Source organism: Tenrec ecaudatus, chromosome 18 (assembly GCF_050624435.1).
Source record: "Tenrec ecaudatus isolate mTenEca1 chromosome 18, mTenEca1.hap1, whole genome shotgun sequence".
Taxonomy (NCBI): domain Eukaryota; kingdom Metazoa; phylum Chordata; class Mammalia; order Afrosoricida; family Tenrecidae; genus Tenrec; species Tenrec ecaudatus.
Genome location: NC_134547.1, coordinates 63065771 through 63084862, shown reverse-complemented (window position 1 = coordinate 63084862; position 19092 = coordinate 63065771). Strand labels below are relative to the sequence as shown.

At 38.7% G+C, this 19092-nt stretch overlaps 1 protein-coding gene across 1 annotated transcript in view; it reads right to left on the bottom strand.

The window, feature by feature from the left end:
- The window catches only part of PHLPP2 (PH domain and leucine rich repeat protein phosphatase 2), a 91464-nt gene that overhangs the window by 5602 nt on the left and 66770 nt on the right, over positions 1–19092 (bottom strand). The window contains exons 10-18 of the mRNA XM_075536902.1: positions 18249–18309; positions 14776–14871; positions 12389–12544; positions 10228–10428; positions 5859–6021; positions 5510–5640; positions 4741–4851; positions 2127–2321; positions 125–356 (exon numbers count right to left, since the gene is read on the bottom strand). Coding sequence (XP_075393017.1) covers positions 125–356; positions 2127–2321; positions 4741–4851; positions 5510–5640; positions 5859–6021; positions 10228–10428; positions 12389–12544; positions 14776–14871; positions 18249–18309 — 1346 coding nt within the window. The remainder of the gene's footprint in view (positions 1–124; positions 357–2126; positions 2322–4740; positions 4852–5509; positions 5641–5858; positions 6022–10227; positions 10429–12388; positions 12545–14775; positions 14872–18248; positions 18310–19092) is intronic.

Here is a 19092-nt window from a genome sequence, read left to right as displayed (position 1 = left end):
GATGTAGTATAGCAGCTAAGTCTAAACTGAATCAAGGAAGAAAATGGACCTACACTGCCTCTATGCAAGAAAGCAGTCGTTAGATTTTGGGGGTTAGAAATGAGGGAAAGAGAAAAAGATGTACCTCTGTTATGATGGCTTTTTGGTCCTTGACTCTTTGTGCCTCTTCTGGGTCCTGTTCCAGGCTAAAGACTTTAGAGAGGGACACTGGTTTTCCACTTCGGCACAGGATTGCCTGGCACGTGCCAACGTTGGCCACAGTCAAGCTAAAACTACTCGTTGGATCGGCACTGTCAGGCCTGATGTAGCACAGGAGAGCAGAGGAGCCCAGCTTCTGACCAGCCATTCCTAATTTTCTGTTTTAAAACAAAAGTAAATAAACCCCCATTATCATGATGCCAGTTGTGCTCAGTGCGGACTAGACCAGAGCATGTGCACAGGTACAGATGTTCACGACACACAGGATACAGGAACAGGAACGGAAATAGCGACACCAGGAGAGCAGGGTGAAGTTGGGGATCAGAGGGGAGCAAGGGGTCCCTGACGGCAATGATTGACACATACCACCACCACCACCACCACCCCCGGGGAGGGCAAACAGCAGAAACCATGGGGGGAGACAGCGGTCAGTAAGATATGAAAATAATAGTTTATAATTTATCAAGGGGTCACCAAGTGGGGAGGGAGAAAAGGAGCTGATACCAAAGGCTAAAATAGGAAGTAAATGTTTAGAAAATAATGATGGCAACATATGTACAAATATGCTTGATAAGGTTGATGAATAGATGGTTCTTGTTCTAAGAGTTGTAGAAAAATCTTTTAATTAAAAAAAAGTAAAGACATAGTACCTAGTTTTATATGAAAGTTGGGGATGCTTTCAATATTGGTCTTGAAAAAACATCTATGGTGGTCTTTCAGAATGGTAGGGGTGACAGCCATGTTTTTCTGTCATGTGATTATGATGCAGTCTTATTCTCTTTATCCACCTGAAAGTACCCTTTCTGAGTGATGTTGAAAAGTTCCCCAAAGGGTGGAGTGTGAGGTTGGGCACTAAAGGCTTATCTTTCTCTCCTACTTTTGCTTGTATCTCATCGGAGACATAATTACAGTCGGCCCTGCTTATCCACAAGGGATATGCTCTAAGACTACCAGTGGGTGCTTTAAATCACTGGTAGTACCAAGCTCTACACATATTATGCTTTTTTCTTGTACATACTTACATACCGCACGTACCCAAGATACTCCTGGAGGGTAGGTATTGATTCATTTGTGTTTTCTAGGCTCATGCCCAGCAGAGGAAGAAGTCACTTGCAAGATTGAGGGGGAAGGTGTAGAATTTCACAACAGTACTCAGAACAGCACATACTTTAAATATTGTTGGACAACAGCTAATGTAAGAGGTACCTGAAACCATGGAAAGTGAAACCATGCTAGGGGTGCCAACAGCACCTGGACCAGGATCAGCTGAGCTGTGCAGAGGACATGCATGAATGAAAAGCCATGTGACTCTAGTCGTGTCACATCCCAACAGTTAAGCTGAAATACAATGTGATTTCTGTCACAGAGATCCACTGTACATGTCCTTTGCACAGCCCAACCGATGTGCAAGATACTCATTAGCTACTAAAAGATTTGCAATAATTTGGTTATACAGCACTTTTGCTCTTCAGTCTAGAGCAGTGGTTCTCAACCTGTGAGTCACAACCCCTTTGGGTGTCGAAGGACCCTTTCACAGGGGTCGCCTGATTCATAACAGTAGCAAAATGACAGTTCTGAAGTAGCAATGAAAATAATTATGGTTGGGGAGTCATCATAACATGAAGAACTGTACTAAAGAGTCATGGCATTAGGAAGGTTGAGAACCACTGGTCGGGACTTTAATGAGATTAGTTGGATAAACCTCCAATAACAAGGATTTGAACCATATGGATCTGATCAGCACAAGCCAACCTTTCACTGACTCTTAAAAGAGCCCAGATTTCCAATGCCACGCTTAAGAGGATGAGAGGGTATCATGGAAGGTGGCACACAATCCCTTTCTGGACCTGTCTCCATAACTTAGACACGAAAAAAGAGATGTATTTTCCAAAAATGGAACTCAGAGATTATTAAACCCGCCTACTTACCTGTGAGATACCAAGAAGGTGTTAGCCATGAAGACAGTGTCATTTGTTGACTGCTGTACCTCTTCCAAAAGCACATCTGCCATTGTACACTGCAGCAGGCGAGGGAGCTCCTCATTCCGGTCTCCATCAAACATGCCATACACAGCTCCCACGCCCTCTGCAAAGTTGTCCACAGCGAGGGCAGACACACATAGCCTATAACAGGTACATGAGAAGGTACACATTAAGGAGTTATTAGTAAAGGAGTCTTCTTCAGAGGACCTTCTTTAAAAAAGTAAGAATTAATTGAGGGTGGAAAGAACAGTAGTAAATCCTAATAATCTAAACATGAAATCAATCCCTAGATTAGCTAATTAAGCAGCATGTGAAAGTAGATGTCATAAGAAGGGGAATTCAGTCACACTGGTGGACAGTACATTTTATCTGCAATGTTGTCCAAGGCTACAAAGAGAAAATACCATCTCTTTACAGTGACTGAAGAGCCCTGGTTGCATAATGGCTGTTCACTGGGCTGTGATCTTAACGGTCAGCCGACTGAAACCACCAGCCATTCTAAGGGAGAAAGCTGCGGCTTTCTACTCCCATAAAGTGTCACAATCTCAGAAACGCACAGGGGCAGTCCTAAGGATCAGTATGAGTCAGCATCGACTGGATGGCAGCGAGCTGTTGTTGTTTATAGTGACTAAGGACTGTGAACAGTGAAAAGAATGAGAATTCCAAAAACACTACCTTGTGGTCTCTCAAAACTAGACACAGGCCAAGAAGCAATCAGAGGATACAGTGCGCTTCCTATTAGAAAAAAAGTGCACATCGGGGTTGGATCCTCTTACTACACTTATTCAATCTGTATCCTGGGCAAATAATTGAGAAGCTGAACTTCTCAAACTTGAGAAGCTGAAAAAGGACACAGTATCAAGCTCCAAGGAAAACGAACTAATCTGTGATACTTAGATGAGATCACCTTGCTTGTTTGTATGGGAAGAGGACTTAAACCCATATGGACTGTACCTCAACATACAGAAAACAAAAATCCTCACAAGTGAACCAAGGGACAACATCATGATGGACAGAAAATTTGAAAGCTGTCAAGGGTTTCCTTTTACTTGATCCACAATCAATGACCATGGAAGTAACAGTCACGGAAGCAGAAGAAAGCAAATAATGTACTGCATTGGGCAAACCTTCTGCAAAAGACCTTTTAAAGCTATTGATAAGTGAAGAGGCCACTTTAAAAAAATCTGACCCAATCACTTCGTGTGCATGTGAGAGGTAAACATTGAATAAAGAAGACTTAAGAATATTTGATGCACTTGAATTAAGGTGCTGGCGAAGATATGAATCTGGACTGCCAGACAACTGAACAAATCTGCCTTGGAACAAGCAGACAGAAAGCTCCTGCCTACAGAAGTGTGGATGGTGAGTCTCATGAACTTTGAGCACATGAAAGAGCAGTCCTTTGAGAAAGACATAATGCTTGATAAATAAAGAAAGGCTAACAAAAAAAGAGGGAAACCCTTAACAGACAGACTGACACAGTGGCTGTAACACTGGGTTCAAACATAGCAATGATTCTGAAGCTGTTTTACGACCAGCATTTTGCTTGGTTAGACAAAGGGTCACTATGATTTGAAACCAATCGACTGCACCTAACAACAAAAACAACCTTGTCATTAGAGAAGTGTTGATGGTGAAATGGCTGCTGCTAACCAAAAGGCAGGTGGTTTAGCAACTCCCATAGGAGACCTGGTGGCACAGTGGTTACACAGGCTGCTAATTGCAAGGTCAACAGTTCGAAACCACCAAGCTCTCTGGGGTGAAAGACGGGGCTTTCTTACTCTTCAAGAGTTACAGTCTCAAAACTCACAAAAGCAGTTCTACCTTGTCCTACAGGGTCACTATGAGTGCAATCAACTCGACAGCAGCTGCGTTTTGGGTGTGTTTTTGTTTGTGTTTTGTGCAGCTGCCATCAAGCCTGAGAAACCTTGCGGGGCAGTTCTAGACTGTCCTATGGTATCACTATGAATCAGAATAGAGTCCAAAGTAGCAGACAACCATAACATTGTCTAAATCAGCCCACAATTACCATCACACTTATAAGTGAACAAGTTGGCTTTATTACTCACTGAAGCAAGGAAAACCATGGAGCATAGGACGAGGCGTCAAAAAGTAAGTGGAAAAAAGTTCATTACCTTTCAATTCCATAAGGAGGAGGGTATTAGAATCTATTACAAGGTATAGACTTTTGTTCGGTAATTTTGGGGTAGGTCTAAGGAAATGGGAAATTGTAAGACTGAGTGGGGTCAGAGAGTGTTGAATGCTCTATAATATCATCTTAATAAATTTTATGGATAGGCAAGGGTGACTGGGGAAGATAATGCTGTAATTGATAAATGAGTAGTCATCCTCTTTAGCCAAGAAAGGGGTTGTTTGGTATTTTTTAAAGCTATACATTGATCTGGTTTTTGTCTCATTTTATCAGTCTCAGAAGAGTCTTATTTGATGCTTATATTCTGGGATTTGTTGATGCCCAACAGGAAAACATCATGGCCGGTGAGCACCCAGATGTCAGAGGCTGCCTTGTTCCCTTCTCAGTATCCATGACTAACGTACTCACTTATTTCTCTGCCCAGACATCTCAGCCAGTCCATGGCTCCAGAAGGTTGATGTGACTGTAGAATCAGTGGTTGGCAAAGGTTTCTGATCAATTTTCAGAGTTGTGATATGGCTGTTGGAAATAGAGGAAGGAAAGTTTAAACTGGGTACTTGTCTGTATTTTACAAAACTATCCCAACAATAATATGTTCTAATAAACCATCTGTTGAGAGACTAAGGTTCTCTAGGTAGACTGAATGGCAGTGGTGTAATCAGCCACTGGCTGAGAGGGAGGAGGAGAGAAAGGAATGGAGTAGGTAGAAGAAACAGGAGCCAAATGTTACTAGAATTCCAAGTTTCAGTGAACTGTCTACTGAAGCATTTTTTTTAAAGTTTCATTGGCACATAGCCACATATCATAAAATTAAATAGTTCAATCATATCAAGAAGAGTTGTACAATCATTAGTACTTAAGTTTCTGATATAATGGAGTCTTGTTACAACAGATGAACTTGTATTGAGTCTTAGAAGTAAAGTGATCTGTGCTTATTTAGATATCTGTGCTGGTCGTGTAAAAGTGTTTAGCGTGTGGCTGAAGTCTAAAATCAGTAAACTGACTAGTCGTCAGAACAGACACACATAACTGAATCCAAGCAGAGACAGGGGCTGCATGCCTGTCACTTTATTCTTTAGTTGATTAGTGAACCGTGACCTCTGCCATACTGAAGAAGAGTGCACCTAACTGGGGGGACTAAAAGCATGTGTGAATTCAACTTCAGAACTTTTCCCACCTAAATATGTCCAGTGTCTTATGTTCTAGAACCAGATTTGTATTTCCAGTTAGGTCAAGGTCTTGTAATGTAGCAGGAAGAGCTTCTGGAATCAGGATCTCTGTCAAGTCATTGCAACTTAGGTCTACAAACTGAAAAAGGAGAAATCAAAAATAAAATTCATCACAGAGAGTTCATACTTTACTCCCAACTGTTTCCTCACAGGGGGACTTAGTTTCTTCCCAGGAGTTAGTTAAGTACATTGTGGTCCTAAGCTGCCACGTTCCTCTTCCTTATAAAAGGGAAACATCATATTCATACTCTGCCATTTCCCCACTAAGGGCATCTTCATGCCAGCACAGAAAGGTACCTGGATCTGAGGCAACTGCAGTATTTCTGGGAAAATGCTGATATTGTTGGAGTGTGCCACAAGGGTATGCAGCCTTTTGCAGTTTGCTATGGTCGTGGGAATGGTTTTTAGCTTGTTGCCACTTAAGTTCAATTCTTCCAACTGCTCCAGTTTATTGAGTTTACTGAAAAGGAAACATCAAAATACCATATTCCACCAAAATCTGAGCAGCTGTCAAGAAAATTATTTTACAATTATGTTTCCATGCCATTAAATATATAATGTCCACGACATCACCCAAAATATCTGGGTCAGCCTTTCTCAAGATGGATTCCATAAGATAAATGAGCCCTATGAAGAATAATTTGAGTGGTTACTTTCTCAAGACTTCCCGGCACAGTACCTAGCCATCATCAGTTGAGTGGAGGGTCACCCATTTGTTATATACTTACTTAACAGGAGTCCAGTGGGCACTTTATGGTACTGCAGCTTAACTTTCAAGAACCCTGTTTGAGAAGTACTGGTGTAGAAAACAGTTCACCATAAAGATGTTTCATCATTTATTTAACCACGTCCAAATTGTTTGATAATATTTAGGTTGTCTCTAATCTTCTGATTTTGTTAACAAATGCTAAAATAAACAACTTGTATTCATGACACCAAAGTCTGAGTATATCTGCAGAATGAAATTTCATCTCTGTTATTACTATGCTGCACCTAAGGTAAATTAAAAATACTATATAATTCATACTAGCTAAGTGAATGAATGAATTCCTGGAAGGTAACTGTGACACCATTCCAATTTCCTTCTAGAGCAGCAGCTCTCAACCTTCCTAATGCCACAACCTTTCACTACAGTTCCTCGTGTTGTGGTGGCCCCCAACCATAAAATTATTTTCAATGCTACTTCATAACTGTCATTTTGCTACAGCGATGAGTCGGGTGACCCGTGAAAGGGTCATTCAACCCGCAAAGGGGCTGCGACCCACAGGTTGAGAACCGCTGCCCTAGAGCCTTCAGTACTGGAGTTGCTCCTATCCTCCCACTTTTTTTGTTCCTTCTATTTGAAACATTTTCATCCTTCCTATGTTACGTCTTCTCTCTTTTGTCAGACTATCATAGATATCCACTTCTATCCTTTCTTCCTTTGACCTAGTAATTGCTATTTCTAATACTGGCTTTTGACTCCTTAAGTAATCTTTTAACATTTTCAATTGAGCCAGGTTCTTAGTAACTTATATTTCCCTTTTAATATGCACAACCATAAAAAATGTATCTCCATTTTTAAGACACATGGAGATTAAGATGATATAGCTAATAAACGGTAGGGTCAGGATTCCAACCCTAGTCTTCTGATTCCAAATCTCAAGCTTTTGTTTTTCTTTCTTGATACTATTCTTTGTTCAGATCTTTCTAACTTAGAGATTCAGTACCCTGGCCTCAATCAGTCTCTTACTTAGTAGCCAGAACTATGCACACACAACACTGCTCAGGAGCGAACGTGACCACGGGTTTGAAATTCAACTTGGCTGCAAACTGTAAGGTTGGCAATTCAAACCCACTAGTAGCTCCATAGGGGAAAAGAGTGCCAATCTGCTTCCCTAAAGCCTAACTATGGGGCAATTCTTTTCAGATCAATAGCACGACTACAAGTCAAAATGGGCTCAAAGGCAATCACTTTTACCCAGATGGCTTATGGTACTTTTTGTGATCTGTTAATTCTTGCCTTTGTTTCTAATTTCTTCTATTTTCTTTTAAGCTTCACTATCAAATTAGTTTTGACCCCTTCAGTAAGTATTGTGTCATCAAATTAGCCAGAATTCAGATAGCTTCAGAGTATTATACCTAACATTTCCCAACCAATCTAATTTTCACCTGTCATCTTCATTTATTTATATACATACCTCGGAAGCCCTATGGGGAAGTTCTACTCTGTCTTATAGGGTTGCTCTAAGTTTGAATTGACCAGATGGCAATGAGGTTTTTGGTGGTTGTTTTGGGGGAAAAAAAAAATTCACTTAGTATACTGTTTTCGAGATTCACCCATGCTATAACACATATCAGGACTTCATTTCTCTTTATGGAATTACAAGTAATGTCTCACTACACCTGTAATCTTCAGTTTTATACACAGACTTGGAAAGAATTAATCTGATAAGATTTCAAGAGATCTTTATCCTGAAATGAAGGTTGTACATGTACTTTAAAGGCATTTACTTCAAATTCTTTCAAGAAAGCAATCAAATTTATTCTTGCTTCACAGTCCCGTTTATTCTAAAAATTCTAAATATCTAATTGCACATTTGAAAAATTATTTCTACAAGTACAAGGGCTCAAGTAGAAAGAAAATGTTTTGAAAATGATGATGGCAACAAATGTACAAATGTGCTGACACAATGGATGGATGTATGGATTGTGTTGAGTCATATGAGCCCCCAATAAAATGATTTAAAAAAAAACCCAAATTCCTAAAAAGAAGTTTGTACAATAAAACTGTTTTTCTTTTTATCCAATTATATTTTATTATATATGTGCACATATAATTTCACTGAAATTATATCCAACATCACTTCCCTGCATTCATAGTTCATTTCTGAAACATGAATTTTAATAACTACTAGCATATATGAAATTTTTAATGCTAAAAATTCCACATCTTTTAAGTTAGACATATTTTGAAAGTCTTTATTTCTCCAGTGGTACACTATAAAACTCTGGGACAGCAGTAAATGTCTCTCTATGTCTAATAGGAAGCGCCTGGATAACTCCTATTCAGCTCTTCATCCTTCTAGATTACTCTTCCTTTAAGAAATCTAACCATATTCCAGGTTCTGTGCAAGCAGCTCACTCCCAGTCTGTATCTTATTTTAAAAAATCTTTTATTTGAAAATACTATAGTTTCCCAGGAAACTGCAAAGACAACAGAAAGGCCCCAAGTGTCCACTAAGGAGCCCATGTGGCACAGTGGTTAAGCACTCAGCTGCTAAGCAGAAAGCCGCCTGTTTACATCCATAAGCTGCACTGTAGAAGAGAGATAAGGCCACACACTTCCATTACGATCACAGATCTGGAAGCCCTGGGGGAGTTCTACTCTGCTGAACAAAGTTGCTATGAGTTTGAAGTGACTTGATGGCATTGAGTTGTTTGTTGTCTTTTTTTTTAATATAATTACATTTAATATAATGTTTTCAAGGTTCATCCATGCTGTAACATGTATTAGGACTTCATTTCTCCTTAGGGAAGTAATAATAATGTGTCACTATATGCATGTAGCACAGTTTGTTTAGCCCTTTATCTATTGGTGGACATTTAGGCGGTTTCCTCCTTTCGACTACTGTAATTCTGGCTTAAATTGACATTGCCATAAACCTGTGCTATCTTTAACATTCTGCACTGATTACACGGCACTACAGGTCCATTTCCTTAGTTTCAGAATAAGTTTCTAAAGCATAAAGACCGAAATTTCATCTTGTTGGTACTTCCTAGTATTTATACAGAATTTCACATATAGCAGGCATTCAAAATATATAACATCAATAAGTTAGTGGACTCAACAGTATTTTATAAACAGTGTTAACAAAGGAAAAGGAAAAATGTAGAATTTCAGGCCATAACACTAAACATTAAACATATCATAAGCACGATTTCTCTGGGTATAGATTATTATGGGATTGAATTGTGCCCCTCAAAAAGGTGTTATAAATCCTAAACTCTATGCCTATAGTCATACTCCCATTTAGGAATGGGTTATTATCTTGTGTTAATGAGGCTACATCACTATAAAGTATATCTTGTGTCAATCTCTTTTGAGACATAAAAGAGATTAAACAAGTGAGCATAGCATGGCCAATGTAAGAGTGATGCCAAATCACATGGAAATCTTGAAGGAATCGAGCAGCAGAAACTGAAGAAAAAGAGGAACCTTTTAGAACCAACAGAGAAAATTTTCTGCCTTTCCCTAGATTTGACACCCTGAATTTGGACTTTTAACCTTCTAATCTGTGAGAAAATTAATTTGTTTGTTATAAGTCACTAATTCCTGTTATAGCAACACTAGATAGCTAAGGCACTGGCACTTAAAAATTGGGTGCACACTATTTTTTTTTTTTTAGTTGAGATAGATTTTATTGAGGCAGGGAAAGAACTCCCCGGAGGGATGGGAGAAAAGAGAAAGGGACAGGGGCACGAGCGCCCGGGCAGTTCCGAGACCCAACGAGTTGGGTCAGGATGTCGCCGGGTGTACACTATTAAGATGAGACTTTCCCACTCTAGTGAGACCACACCATCATTAAATCACTCAACAGACAGCAAGGTGCACTGAGCTGATTTACTCTGACACTGCAGAATTAATGCTACATGTCTGAAATGATCAAAGTTTGCAAGTGTTTACCTTGCTGGAAAAGTCTGTAGTTGGTTGTTTGCGAGATGCAAAATTCGCAGGTGCGGGTGGCCCACCAGCACAGGTATACATTGATCTGTCAGGAGGTTGCTGGTCAGGTAAAGCAGTTGCAGCACACTCAGACTCTCCTCCCCAGTACACGCGGATGGTAAGAACTCCAAACTATTTGCAGAAGCGTTCAAGTACCTGAGACTGATGAACACACACCAGTAGTCACTCTCTTACGTATATTTACTGCTTCCTTAGACAGAGCCCGTCATGCCATCTCAGGATGAAATGCTGCCATTTCATGCTCTCAAACTGGATAGAAGGCATTTCTTCCAGGTAGATCTAATTGATTCTACCCAACTCAATATTCCTTTATTTCAACTCATGCTAACCAAGTAGAAAGAAAACAAATACCGATGTGGTTGGTTACATTTCCAGGCTTCCCTCGTGGCTGGACCCTAACTTAGCTTCATCTTTTACCTATGTGTCTACTGAAAGGCTGTGTGAAATATGATGTTCACATTTATCTCAACTATTAAAATACCCTTCAGAAAAATGCTTGTCTGATTTTAATAATATTATAATTTTTAGCTACTTAATATCTTAATAGTAATGGGCATAAAAGGCTGTTTCTCATTGTATTCTACTATAGATCTTGCAGGAGAAAGATGAGACTTTTTGTTCCTATAAAGATTTAAAAGTCTCAGAAACCCACAGGGGCAGTTCTACTCTATCCTATTGGTTCACTATGAGCCAGAATCGACTTCACAGACTGTGGAATGAGCACCTATGACCTGATGCTGACTATATTCATAGAAGCATGACTTGTGTGGTCAAAGGATACATAATTTTAAATGTTCATACAGATTGTCAAACTGAGCTCTAACAGATACACCGATTCTAATTCCACAAACAATGTATAAGAATCATACCTTTTCCAACACTAAGCATCATAACTCATTTTAATATTTATAAATTTAGATTTATAACTCTGGATTTACAAATCTAGATGAAAATGTATAATTTTTAAAACTGCTGAATACAGTAGTTGGTGTATACAGAATGTGTTCAAAAAAGGTAATAGTAATAAACATTTATTTTGAACTCATCTTCATATTTATAATTAGCCTTTACACTGTGTCTGTCTGTAACTGTGTAGTATATGCACCTCAAAGTATACAGTTGGTTAGACACTGGGTGAATTCCTTACTACAAATTCTAAGGATGTAAAATTACTTTATTCAGATTGCCTTTCATCCATTGCTGACACACTTTTGTTAGTTAATGAATGTTAATATATCAAGACTCCATATAAACTTTTCAAAAAGAAAATTTCCTTCAAGCAGCTTTTATAATTCTCAAAAGATTTTATATTTAGAAAATCAAACCAAGTGTATTTATTGCACATTAAGAGATGTATCTGCTGATCAGCAGAGAACATTTGAAGGCCAAATGCTGTGTGTGCTTCATGAAACCTACTGCTGATCTTGGTTTTCTGCATTTCTCAATTGAGGAAAAACTGGGTTTTCCACATTGCAGAAGACTATAATTAAAAGCTAGATTTCATTTAAAAGTGACATACATTCTAGATAAGTCTGATTGTGGATCTTAAAATGGGAAAGCATACCATCTATTAATTACTTTACAGTGAGAAGATAAGCAACACCTTTTGGAAAGATATTACCTTTAAATGCATAGCTTGAAAAAAAAGGTACTTTAAGAACAGTAAATAAAAATCTGCAAATAAAAAATGTAATTTTGTGACAGCTGGGTAAAATCAGAATCAACAAAAGTTCATTGGTGTGTTCTCTTCTTTTTAGGCAATAGCTAAGCATAGCTCCACGAAGCTGTATCAGAATGATGCGACTTTCTTTAAAGGTCATAACTGTATTCATCTTCTGAGATGAAAGTCTGAGCCTTCCAAACTTGTTTGAAACACACAAACTTTTAAAAGTACTTGACAGGCCTTTCAATTTTGCTTTGAATATTACTACTTCAAGAAACAATATACTATTCATACAAATTACACCTCAGTATACACCCAAGATTGGACTATCAGATAAACACTGTAAATGAAGTTCCAAGGGCACTCCAATGACAAGTCAACACAATGTCCTGTTAATAATTGTTTATTCTTTTTTTTTAAGTCTTCTGCAGCACTTACTTTAAGGCCTTGGAGAAGAGAGTATCTGGCAGCCTGGTGAGCAAGTTATGCTGAATGTCCAACACCTCCAGGGGGATGTGTTCCATCAGCATGGGAAGATTTTGTACATGGTTGTGTCCCACCATCAATTTTCTCAGACTCAGGCTACTCAGAATTCTATGGGGAACAGTACAATAAACAAAACATTTACTGGAATATTTCCTTCTGGATCAGCCCTAGGCTATTTAACTGAATCCAATAAAGTAATAGAAACAGTCCAGTCCTGAAAACAGTCCAATCCTGGACAAATACTTAAGGCAAGGAAGCAGCCTTGATCATATGTTTCCTCACCCTCAATAAGAAGACATTAAGGTCAGTCACTTTGAAAAAAATTACTCAGCACTCCACCCACACCTGGCAATTATAATCTACATATACATTATACTACTGGGATCCACAAGCCAAAATAAAGTGTATGTATCTGCTTTTTGGCCTGCCTGGATCATTCTAGCATAACCAAGACATGGTTTTGCTCACTCTGGAAATACTGATCTAAATTGATTTACTCTAAAATTTTCTTTTTTAATTAAATCTGTTCTGAGCTGTTTGTTATCATTCATTCACTTTTTTTCTTTTGGAATGCCAAATAAGTTTGGGAACCTAGATTTTTATTCTAAGCATCTAATACCAAAAGTCCAATGTAATTACTTACCAATATTAATGTGATTAACATATAATAATACATTTAATAACAAAACTTATTATAATAAAACTGTTGAGTGCTTAAAATGTGCTAGGCATTTAATCTTAGAGTTCAAAAAGGTTCATTGACTTTGATTTGCCAAAGATCTCATAATCCTGTAATCAGTGGTACAGGCAGGATTTGAGTGTAACTGACTGTGTTCCCTGGTACAGAGCCTCTACTTTAAATTTCAAAAGACCCCTTAAGGTGTTAACCACAAGCTTTCTACATCAGCTCTTGAATATATCCTTTCCCCTCCCCTTGAAGGTCACTCTCTTTATACCTGCACTTACGAAAATTCCATGCATCCAGTAAAGGTTAGTATAAACCCCTCTCCTCCAAGAAGCATTAGTCATAGTTTTTCTGAATTTCTAAAACATAAAAGGTAGTGACTAAGAATGATGGCTCTGAATTAAGAAAGACCACCTTCGATACCAGTTCCTATCACTGCCTAGATGTGCGAGAACCTGAGCATTTTTCACACTAAGCTTTATTTTCGCTTCTATAAGATGGGGGTAACAGTCTTGAAATCATAAGGTTGTTTGGGGATTACACAAGACAATACAGGTGCGATAGTTTATTGTTACAGTCTGGCCAATAAACACAAGTAGGATTAACTGAAGGGCAGAGGGATAAATGGCTTGATGAGCCTCGCCTTGCTTGTTCTGTGCCTCAGTTTAAAGGGGTACACTAACTGTGGGATGCCTAGCCTGTGGACTGTGTCGCTGTAGGTTGAGGTCCCTTTAAGCCCACACGATTGGAATGTTCATCTCTGGACCTGGGGACCGACAGTTGATGACAGTTGGGGATCTGCCATGCTGTTTGCTGCCTGGATATATATAGCCCAGCTCTCTCTACAGAAGGGGACTGGCAACTGGCGACTCTGAAGCCTTAAAGGACTGCTAATGTCTCACTGCTTTATAATTTAACTGTTAACCTCTTGTATTATCTATCTGTATATAATTTAATGATTCATTTCTTGTATTATCTATCTATCTTTAGAAATATATTTATATATAATTACTAGCAATCTGGTTTGTCTCTCTAGAGAACCCTGTCCAACACTATCCTGCTATGGCACCCATGTCTTCAGTTATCTCTTCATGGCATTTAGTAACAAGCAGGGTCATGTTTTACAAACTAATTGTTCTTATATCAGTGCTAGGATCAACTGGTAGTTCAAAACTCATTCTTATGACTATTGTTTCTATAAGTTCCTACATTTAATTTTTAGTATATCATTGTTACTTTGGCACTACAACCAAACTCACTGCTACCAAGTCAATATTGATTTATAGTATGACCCTATCAGACATGGTAGAACTGGCCCTGTGAGTTTCCAAGACTATTATTTACAGAAGTAGAAAGCCCCATCTTTCTCCCTTGAAGCTGCTAGTGATTTTGAACTGCCAACTTTGCGAATCAGCAACCTACACGAGCAACTCTGGTTCTGTATTACCACAGTGATCTGCGCATGTCGCCTTTGCTTAGGGACAACGACTGTACCGTAATTGTATTCCTTATGGCAGTCACAGCGCCTGGCACTCAGCAGGTACTCCACATGCACTGAACAAACAAGCAAAAGGACCCTGAAAACCAATCCAAATCTAGAGGAAATCATTAAATATAGACAGATATAATACAGATATGTAACACACACACATACCTCATGGGAACATCTGTGAGAAGATTATAGCTGACGTCTAATATTTCTATCTTCTTTGCTTCGCAGGCCCAGTCAGGGACATACTCTAGTAGGTTTCTGAGGAAAATAAATAATGAAATGGCAGTACTTAACATGATGAATGGAAACCATTACATTGAACTATAATGTAAGCAGCTGGTGCTCCTTGCAGACAAGGGCCACTATTCCCAGGCATGCCCCTGGTCTGCATGTTCCTGACTTAGAAGGCTGGGGAGACGAGCACAGGTACATGTGCAGTACTGAATTATGATCCATGCTCGAAGAGGGTAAGCAGCAGCAGGCTTTCTCAAGTGTGAGCACACACACCTGATGGGATAAGATGAGGGAGGCATGAAGAAAAGCTTGATGGAAGAAGTGGCATTTTAAATAACCCTTAGAAGAGCAGTAGGATTTCAAGTGTGGGAGGAGAGAAGCAAATTCCAAGGAGATTGGACAGAATGAAAAAAGTATGGGATATACCTAATAAGGGAAAAGATTAAAAGGTTTGAAACATTTAGAATGTAAACACAAATATTTAATAAAGCACTAAATGTAGACTTAAGAATAAAGAGAGATTTTTATCTTTAAATGTTAGGTTCTCTAGACCCTCAAGGTATCTATCTATCCACCTACCAATCCACTGAGGCAAAATGAAGTATGTACTATGTGATCACACAGATACTACATAATCGCCAAAAGAAAGGAACATGCTGCCTGAAATAGATCAAGGCAAGCTTACTAAGGAGGATGACACCTGGCCTAGAATTAGAAGAACGTCTTACAAAGACTTGGTTGCGAGGAGAATATTCCAAGCAGATGACAAAAAGAGCTAGGGCAGAGACAAGAACGATGTCTGAGGTCTATGGGGAATACAAAGCAGTTTGGCAGTATAGAAATGGCAAGAGAAACAAGCCTGGAGAGCTGCATGAGGACCAGAAACAAACCGTGTTTAGCGATGTATGACTATCCTATGGGTATTATTAGAAGTTCACTAAGGGACTTAAAAACAGTGGAGAGACAATGTCAGTTTTATACTTTAAATAGGTCAATCTCTGGCTAACTAGAGATCTGACAAGAGGGTTATACTGATAAAATAAAAAACCATCAAGAAACTGTTAGAAAAGTCCGGACAAGAAATTATATGGGCCAAAGTAAGTAAGTAAGTGGTAAAGTAGATGAAGGGATGGGATGGACTCCAGCAATACTTAGGAAGCAAAAATCAAAAGAAGCTGGAGGTGGATTAGCTATAGGGAGTGGGGTGGGGGGGCGGTTTGTAGCTTGGATGATGACAGAGATCATCTCAAAAGTTGAAACAGACAATACTAGACAAACAAGTTGAGGCAGGAAAGGGGTTAGTAAGTGCAACAAATATTAGTGTACACAAATATTTTATGGTAAAGGATGTACAGGTAGAAATGACTTAGCACTGGATACATGGGTCTGAGGCTGAGAAAGTGGGCCTGCAATGGAGACCTGGCTGGTACAGACACTAGAGTGCACCAGAAACCATTGGAGTAAGTTAGATTACATTAAAAGAAAAGTGCAGTAGACCAAGGACAGAACCCTAGGGATGAAGAAGAGAAAGAATGAATGGAGAAAGTGGCATGCGTCAAGTCAGATCACATGGGTAAGTCAAGGAAGTAGGATTGAAGGAAGAAGACCAGGATTAACAGTGCCAACGTAAAGAAGCTCCATAGAGAAGAATAAAGCAAGGTGAGACAAGAAGCCAATGAGACTGTGATGGCCAATACAATATCCATTAGCCACATGTAGCTATTGAGCACACGAAAGGTGGATATTCTGAATTGAGATGTGAACATGTGAACTACACTTAATGTTTTTGTTTTTTAAGGATGAAAATATCTAGATTCTTTTCATATTGACTACAATTGAAATGATATTTTTAATATATTTGTTTAAATAAATATATAACATATATAGAAACTGAGGACACTAAGCCAAGGAGAGCAAGTAGTTCTTGAAAAATTTGGACAAAAGGGGAAAAGAGAGCTTGGGCATTAGCTAGAAGGATTGTGAGGTAAAGTGAACTTTTTTTTTTTGAAGACAGAGAAGATATGAGTGTGAAAATAGATTGAGAAAAAGCAAGAAACTGAACACAGCCAATAGAGGAGGAGAGGAAAATGACTAACAGAACAAGGTCTCAGAGCAGTCGGAGAGGATGGGATATCAAAGGCAGAAATGGACGGATTGAGCTTGAACAGAAAAACGCTGTTAAGCACTGATAGGACTGTGTAAGTTTAAAGGCAAGGTGGTAAATTGAAAGAAATCACCCAAGAGGGCCTCTGTTTCGCAATCTAGGAGAGAGCTAACTTCTAGAGTTGAAGAGATACAAAGCATCAAGGTGGAGGGAAGTAGGGCAATTTGGAACACACAAGGACACTAGAAGAAGCTGACAAGAAAAAGGCCCAATAAGTACAAATCATAAACATACAGTGATGTCCATCTGAGTAAGATTTTCCTTAGCAATGCTCAAGTTCAGTTAAGAAGGTGTTGATCTATGTTAGGACTGTGCTGCAATATGACACAGGAAAACTGAGTTAATAATTTAAGAATAATAATGATAATTAAGAAGCAGCACCACAAATAAATCTGGCTAAAGCAACTAATTTTCTTGAGCACCTACTATGTACCATGTATTATGGTATATTATTTACATTTATTACCTCATGCATTATCTAACAATATCAACAGGCTTCAAAAAGTTTGTGGAAATAAATGGAATTTCTCTGAGAACTTTTTGAAGGTCCCTTATCTATGAGTGGGTCTACTGCCCCTTTAAAGTTTCTAACACTCTAACAAATTCTTAACCAACTGCCTGTTTGTTATCTCTCTACTAGACGCTCTACCAGTCTGTAAAACTCAACTACTAAGTTTTGAATGTCTGAAATAGTGTTAAAAATGAATTAATGGATGAAAGCAAACCTTACTTATATTATTCTTGACTATAATCAGGATATAATAAAGTCCTGAACATAATATCTCTCAAAAAACTAGACCGACATAGGTCAAGGGAATATAAAAAAAGAGAAGGAAATAAAAAGCAAGCCATTCGCTATTTTTAAATTATCTGATTCTAATGGACAAAAAAGAAAATCACACCTAATAAAATGCTTTAAAAAATAATGGAAAGAAAAAAAAACAAAAAAAGAAAATCACTGCTATAAAATTGATAAATCTCTATTAGGATAGCATCCTAAATGCGCACATTTAAGAATGAGTGATTTGTAGGCACCTTTCTGTTGTCAGGAAGGCCTTTCTTTTCACGGAAATAGTAAAAAGCTATGAGACATTCCTTCACTCATCCCCCTCCAAGTTACCCTAATATTTCATTATATATATTTAGGTTTCTTGTACCTCCAACTGCCAAAGTGTTCTCAGATTATCTTTTAACCATGAAAATGCCAACAAGCATCACCCTCATGACACACACTCACCGGGAGAGCTCTAGGGAAGTTAACAGACTGGGCACTGGATAAACATTCACCGCTGTCAGCCCTAATCAAAAAGCAAATACGTTTTAGTGACATTTTCTCTAAAAAAGAAAGCATCTGAGAGTAAACAAGAGAAAAGTCGCTCATTGGGCTCACCAGAGATAATACTGCTGTTACTTACTGAGAAGCACTAAAGACAAAGCGAAAGAGTGATTCTTCACTTCTGACTCCTACCTCCTCCCAATCTGTCACAGCCTAACAATCAGCCAGAGCTATGTACTGCACTGGATCTACACAAAATCAGGGGATTGTTTAGTGTCAACAATAACTATTTAGGTCTTTAACTAAGAGCAACAAAAAGAGTTGTTTCATTCTTACTTGGCAGTATTTAAACTTTTAATTGAAGTATAGAATAAATCAGGAAAAGTGCTCAAATTTTAAGTGTATAGATTCAAGAATTTAAAAAAATCATTTTATTGGGGGCTCAGACAACTCTTCTCATAATCCATGATATCCACTGTGTCAAGCACATTGTACATTTGTTGCCATCATTATTTTCAAAACATTTGCTTTTTACTTGAGCCCTTGGTATTAGCTTATTTTTCCCCTCCCTCCCTCCTTCATGAACCCTTGATAATTTAGATTTTTTTTTTCTTGTCTTACACTGTCCTATGTCTCCCTTCACCCAGTTTTCTGTTGTCAGTCCCCCAGGCTGAGGGTTCTATGTAGATCCTTGTGATCGGGTCCCTCTTTCTCCCCCACCTGCCCCCCTTCCTCGCCTGGTATCTCTTCTTTCATGATTGGTCCTGAGGAAAACCTGAACTCTTTATGGGAGTAGAGAGCCCCA